General features: G+C 34.2%; 1 protein-coding gene across 1 annotated transcript; it reads left to right on the top strand.

The window, feature by feature from the left end:
* Positions 1-2235: 2235 nt before the first annotated feature.
* Positions 2236-6949, top strand: LOC133336652 (prolyl 4-hydroxylase subunit alpha-2-like). Its single transcript, XM_061544931.1, has 9 exons — positions 2236-2444; positions 2549-2700; positions 4111-4261; positions 4340-4527; positions 4591-4718; positions 5984-6439; positions 6515-6565; positions 6649-6814; positions 6891-6949. Exons 1-9 carry the CDS (start codon positions 2236-2238, stop codon positions 6947-6949), a joined length of 1560 nt encoding a protein of 519 aa, XP_061400915.1.
* Positions 6950-7301: the final 352 nt, after the last annotated feature.

Raw genomic sequence — 7301 nt, 5'->3', positions numbered from 1 at the left:
AGCTGGCATCTTGAAATTGGGAATTAAAATGACTATTGGAGCGTAGGTTTGAGGTAGTATAGAAAATTCGTACTTATGGGTACAGTACTAAATGGTATAAATTTTTTTTACATTTTGGGTGAACAGGTAGAGGTGGAAACCTGAAATTTGGAATTAAGATTACTGTTGAGGAATGATCTATAGAGACGGTACTAGATTTGTTACAATTGTGAACGGAGGGCTGGAAATCTAAAATGTTAAATAATGTCTGCTGTTGGAGTGTAGTATTAAAGAATGGAAAAAATAGTTCATATGTGTACTAAATGTCACATTTTTTTTATTTTAATTCATTCACGAGCGAATTTTGGCCCACCCTGATATATAGAGATATTCTTTAAAATGTTTACTTATGTGTTCGAAAAGTGCTGATTGGACCTAATTGTAGAACCTGTTGGCATTTGCTAAAATATATATGTAATTGAAATTTTGATCACTTTTGAATCTGTACAAAGGAAGTAAGAAAAATATTTCGGAAATCAGTGCTTATGTGTATGAGTAGTACTAAATGGTAAAATACTTGATATTAGATGAAGGAATAGAGGTGGAATGCGGAATTATAATACTACAAATTATACAATATTCACGATTTCCATATAAAATATTATTTGTTATGTATTTTCTTCCGCATACGAAGTAGCGAAGTGCCCGCTAGTTAGATATATTTTTATGCATGGATTTCTGATTGGGAAATAATATTCCCGACTATCAGTTATCATGGTTAGATATAGCACCAATAGTACTCCAAATTTTAGAACAGTTTTCCATAAAATGTGGCTCTATTTGAACGTTCAAGGACATCTTATTTTCGTGGGAAATTATGAGTAAAAAAAACTCATATCCATATTGAAAACTGTTCAACAACGGTTACTGACCCTAGGGTTAAATGGATGTTGTTCTCTAATATAAACCTGGTATGTTGTGTAAATGACCAAAGGCGTTGGGAATAATAACGTTCGGAATATAACTTAGGTGATGTAGGTTATTCTTATCAAGTCCTTTTTATCAGCATTTTAATTTCCTGATTCCCTTCGTATTTTGTGAAATTTAGTATCAAATGTTAATTTTATTCCGACTGCAAGAATTTAATTGACTTTTACCTCAATATACTGAAATCGCTTGCGACGACTGACCAGGAACCGCCGCTAAAGCAAGCCAGAATCAAATAAAGGGAATAAATATTTTCCTTAAATCGGTGTTGTAATAAACGACGTCGACAGTATTCTCATTTTGCGATGATCCTATAAGGTATATACAATTCGACCAGTATGTTTAGTCCGAACACAATTTGTAGTGATTCAAATTGTGTTACATTTTTTTCAACTCGCCATGCCTTACACATTAACATGAATGTAAGTCCAAACAACTTGGCTGACACTCTGTTACCCGTTTTCATTTCATTCAGTTACGTTTCGTTGTATAAACTCTTAAGTTTAGTTTTTTTTTATTTTTTCTGCTGATTTGAAGTGAAATAGTTTGTTAGATGTGTGCAATAATTATTTTGGGAACTTAAATTAAAATATCTTGAGCTAAAAAAACTAAGGTTAACGAACAAAATAACATACAAAGTTCACTTTCAACTTTTCCCTAAACATTTGGACTTTCAAAAACAAAAAACCCCTCAGATTACCATTGAAGTAAGGCCTGAAAGGGAAGGTATTTATGTTAAGATGTGTGTTCCACTAAGCCACTAATAAAAGTATGACTTGAAATTATGGTTACTACACGAAAGAAAAAAATCCAAATCCAACATATTTACTCACTTGCACTCGCATGCCAGTTCTCTTCAACCGTAACCGTAGTTAGTTTTAATCAAAAATAGGTAAAGTCAAAGCAAAACAACAACAATAATAAGAAAAATAAAACTAAAAAACCTAATTTTATTTCAAACTATTACTACGTCAAGTAGAGTAAGAAAACCACAAAAAGAGTAAACCACACACTACTGGATTTGTAAATAAGTTTCGATTTTTAAAATATTAGTTTTATTTCCGATTTGTTGCCAGTCTGTCAGATACAACCGCCATACATACATCATAACGCAACAACGAGACGTCTGATTCAAGTGCAAAGAAAATCTATTTCAAACCTCAAAGTGTGTTTTTTCTTTCTTCAATCAATTTGCTATAAAATCATAATTACAAAATAAAATATTTTATAAAAAAATCCATAACGACCACAACATCCCATCACCACAAAATGTTTTTCAAAGAATGCTGGACAACAACAATCTTCCTGTTAATAGCCATAACACACCTAAACACTGGCCATTGCATGTCGGATTGGGAGAAAAGCTTTTCCACCTCCATTGCGGGAATGGAAAATTTGTTGTTAATGGAAAGCACTTTGATTGCAAGTGTCCAACAATTTACGGAGGAGTTGGAACTAAAAGTTCATCGGTTAAAAAGGTGTGTGTAAAAATAATGTGTTACGGAATTTAATAAGTGTGAATGAAAGGAAGTTTATTAGAAATTTGTGCATGTGTGTTTTTGTTTTTAATCTCATTCTAAAGTCTAGTGAGTGAATTACGAGCAGAGAATCAAAAAGGCTTGGATAATCCGGAGGAGTATCTGCACAATCCATTGAATGGTTACGCGCTAATACGTCGCATGTATTATGATTGGCCGAATATTGAACTATTTATGACAGATCCAATTAATAGTGGTAAGTAGAAGATATAAAAAATAGATAGTCTGTACCATTGTATAATAATACATGGTAGGGCAGCTTGAGTTAAATGGCACAGCGTAATGAATTAGGTCTAGTATGATGTGTGTTAACTTTCCTGAAAATCGGATAAGATTTAGATATAGCTCCCATATATATATTTGTCCTAGTTAATGTAATTGGTGCACCATAGTCTTTAGATAGAGCTCCCATATATAGTTTCGTCCTATTTAAATGGTGCATGAAAATCCCTACATATCTTTCCATATGTACGAAATTTGGCATATCGTACTTAATTAAGTCTAGAATGACGTGTGTAAAATTTCTGAAATTCGGTTCAGATTAAGATATAGCTCCCATATATATTTTCGTTCGATTTAAGGTAAATGTTGTACCAGAGTCCCTTAATATCTTTCGGTTTGTACGAAATTTGGCACTGCGTAATGAACTAGGGCTAAAATTATGTGTTTTAAGTTTCCTGAAATCCGTGCAGATTTAGATATAGCTTCTATATCTGACCAAATGAACAATTTAGTATCGGTTGTATCGACATGATTATGGATCCAATTTCATTTTACTGGTCCTTTAAAAATGCGACGTCTGTTAGGATTCATCTGTTGAATATACCCAAAGTGGTGAAGGGTATCGTATTGTCGGCCCCGTCCGACTTTACTGCTTTCCTTACTGGTTTTAATTTAAAAATGTTTTATTGGGACAAATATCACAAAAGTCTTACCACAAACCATGCATGAAGTACCTATGATTTGGTACTCCAGATTATCAGAGTATCTCGCAGAAAATGTTTAATACAGATCCACGGATTGGCATACCCTCCATATAATGGTGCCTTCGGTTTCAGTACTTTAAAGAACCTAGCTGCATTTTCCAAAACAAGTTTCGGTTTATCAAAGCATAAGAACCCTCTGGGGAACATTTCCAAAGATTCAAGTTTTTGTATAGAGGCAAATATGAAGGCCCTTGCTATTATTATTTGGTGCTTATGTGGTTGTAGGGGTCGCCATATACTCCCGGCAATTTTGGATATTTTGGAATATTTTGAAATCGTCCGAACCTCTCGTATACAATAACTAAACACGATATTGAGAATAAAGATCATACAATCGGTTAACAAAACTATTTAAATAATGCTGTCAAACACTGTTTCTAAATCTCATAAACTCTCCCACACCCTACAATATTCATACATATTTACAAAGTATGGTATGAGATATACACTTCCAAACATTGTGGGCAATGTTGGGGGTAATGGGTTAACGTTTCTATCTGATCAGGATTATAAATACTTTAAAGAGTGTAATATGATCATTTCGAGTTTTTACACATATATTGACATTTTGCAGTCTATCGTTTTTTTATAAATTACGATATTTTATTTTCATTTTATAGCCCACGTCGGAGTTATACAACAATTGCGACCACAAATGCCAAGCTGGACAGATCTTACCGAAGCAGCTGAAGGTATATATCGTCTACAAATTACCTACGGTCTCGATCCAGGAGATATGGTTCAGGGTATTTTGAACGACAAACAATACAAGTAAGTTTTAGCATTCCCATTTATTATAAGCGATCTCTTGCCGATCTCAGTTATAATTACGTTTCATATTCCTTCCAGTGTTCAAATGAAAACCGTTGATCGTTATTTTATGGGCTATTACCTCCATGGTCAGGCAAAATATTTCCATTCTGCCTATTGGACATATCAGGCTATAATGTCACATGAAGATTCTGAATATAATGCAATAATGGATTTTGGCAAAGAAAAAGTGTACGCTTTGTACGGTGAAACGCTAGTAAAGCAGAGTGAGTATTAAATGGGAAATGTGTATTGCATATATAGTCTAAAAATATGCATTTTTATTTTAGATCGTACTAAAGATGCTTTGATAGCTATGCAACAAGCCTACAATTTAAAACCAACTGATGCTCTATTGATGCAACGAAGAAATGAAATTGAATTTTTGGCCAATATTACAACAAATGAAGTAACTGAGGTATGTTGCTCTGGTTTTAGGTTCGATCTCGGTCATGAATTTGAAAAAAAAAATCTTAAGTGTATATCTTTGACGTGGAATTTTAGGACAATTGTCAGGGACGTTCTTAAATATTTATCATTGACTATCAGGACAATATGCGTGAAGTTTTTGATAATTTTTTCTGAAATAGTCTGTAGAAATCGGTTCCCGTGGTTTACCTATAAAAAGGGGCTACAGTGTCCATCAGTTTTTCCATAGAAATAGTCTGCCTTGCCTTAACACCTGTTATCCGTCGATCATACCCCCTTGCATTACTTTCCTATAGCTTCCATATTTATAGCCTACACAACTATGCATTCAGGGTATTATAGCTTTGTGCAGCCCCAAGAGTTTGGTCCTAGACCCACCTTATCTCGACTAGCAGAGTAGATCTAGGCATGTGTGTCCGTCGGTCTGTCCATTATAATTTGTAAACACGATACAGGCCACAGTTATGGACTAATCTTCACGAAATTTTGCATGTAGGATGGGTTCTGGCCAATGAAGATGATCAGATAAAAATTTTAGGATGAAGTGGACCGAAACTTATTTTGTTGTGTTTTTTTTCGAGTCGATTTATAGGCCACAAATATAAACCGAACATCACAACACAACTCACGGTAGAGGGAATCTGGACAAGTATTTAGAAGGCTGTGCTGAATATTAGTAATATTCGAAAATATGTCAGGGTTAGACCTCTTATCGGGCAAGAAGGTGCAAATATCACGAAATATTGCCCAGGCTCAGAATTAACATCGGCAGAAAGTAAGAGTTCAGTGGTAGTTGTGTAGGGTATCGTATGGTCGGCCCGACTATATTGCTCCGCTCAATGGTTTTATATTATAGTAGTAATAAAAAAAGTAAATAAACATTACATATTCCTGGAGGCTTTTAAATAGCCTCCATATAAAGACCCTAATTAATTTTTTGGTATGTTTAGGTCACGAACCCAATTTTCCAATCTAAGAGTCTGTAAATGTCATAGATCATAAACTAGCTACTGGAAGACAATTTACAATTGCATAGTCCTCATATAAAAGTCCACGATCGATATTTTAAATGGGTAACTTATGGAGGAGGGTATACACATTTCTGCCCAAACTTAACACAGTTTTAACTTGCTCTCCCTGGAATTGAATTTCGCACATAGTTTTAAACCTATGGCCGAATTTTAATGTGAATAATAGTAATTTTTTAAAAATTTAATCCAAAAAATATATGTGCCTCTTTTTTTATTATTACAGTTCCTTGTCCCAGAAGCTGATCCCTATCAATTGGGTTGTCGTGGTTTCTACTCCAACTACATTTCCAATTTACACTGCCTGTATAACAGAACAGCATCCGCTTTCCTACAATTAGCTCCATTAAAAATGGAAATTTTACAATTAGACCCATATATGGTACTCTATCACGACATTATATCTGAGCATGAAATTGAAGAATTGAAAAATATGGCCCGACCTGATCTAAAACGTGCCACAGTATATAGCGATGACAATAAACAACCCATTGTGGTTCGGACGCGAACAGCCAAATCTACAGGAATCGATGAAGAAATTTCACCAACCACCCAAAGACTTAATCAACGTATTATGGATATGACTGGTATGGATACGAACGGTTCAGAAGCATTGCAAATTATGAATTACGGATTGGGTGGTCACTACGATACACATTATGATTTCTTTAATGTTTCATCGGTAAGTGGCGATTTGAAATGTTATTTTGTGTAATAATGAGAAAAAAACTTTATGAAATTTCTTGGAAATTTTCAGGATTTGAAGGTGGTAAAAGAGGGCGATCGCATGGCTACAGTTTTAATTTACGTAAGATTAATTTGTTTTGTTTCTTTTTGGGAGGACAGCAATTTTACTTTTCATAATATTGTTTTTCTATCCATATTTTCTAGTTGAGTGACGTGGAGCAGGGCGGTGCCACTGTCTTCCCCAACATTCCAACAGCTGTCTTCCCTAAAAAAGGTTCCGCCCTGGTGTGGTACAATTTGAAAAACGACCTTGAGGGTAATTGGCTTACCCTCCATGCCGCTTGTCCGGTCCTAATTGGTTCTAAGTGGGGTAGGTGATAATGAGTGAATTGTGTTTCGTTAAATGTATTTTAAATATTTTATTAATTTTGTTTTTCTTTTTTTAGTGGCCAACAAGTGGATACGCAGTAAAGCTCAAATGTTTAGAAGGCCGTGTTATAAATAACGAATTTAATATTAAATTGTGATAAATAAATTATTTAGATTTTTTGAAGGATATTTAATTTTTAGTGAGAAATTAGAAAATAAATTTTACGAGGTTTGTTCCACAATATTCGAGAATTTTTAACTGCATCAGGTCAAACTGATTTGCTTGATACTGATATCTAAAGTTGGGTAAGTCTGTATATGGGAGCTATCATAAAACAAGAATCAATATAAAAATGTTCGAAAATATGTTTTCAGTATCCAAGAACCCGGAATGCTAAAATACAGCCTCCTACAGAGCTGAGGATAGACTTGAAAATATTCTTTAAAAATCCACGCCTACAGAGCTGAGGATAGACTTGAAAATATTC

The sequence above is a fragment of the Musca vetustissima genome, unplaced genomic scaffold (assembly GCF_032173495.1).
Source record: "Musca vetustissima isolate MV318-11 ecotype Yass unplaced genomic scaffold, APGP_CSIRO_Mvet_v1 utg62015, whole genome shotgun sequence".
NCBI lineage: Eukaryota > Metazoa > Arthropoda > Insecta > Diptera > Muscidae > Musca > Musca vetustissima.
This window is presented reverse-complemented; position numbering and strand designations above follow the sequence as displayed.

Excerpts from the sequence above, each read along its gene's own strand:
- LOC133336652 (XM_061544931.1), top strand. The coding sequence starts at position 2,236 with ATGTTTTTCAAAGAATGCTGGACAACAACAATCTTCCTGTTAATAGCC. Across the intron at positions 2,701-4,110 it reads GACAGATCCAATTAATAGTG|CCCACGTCGGAGTTATACAA; the intron begins GTAAGTAGAAGA and ends TTCATTTTATAG. Across the intron at positions 6,440-6,514 it reads ATTTCTTTAATGTTTCATCG|GATTTGAAGGTGGTAAAAGA; the intron begins GTAAGTGGCGAT and ends GGAAATTTTCAG.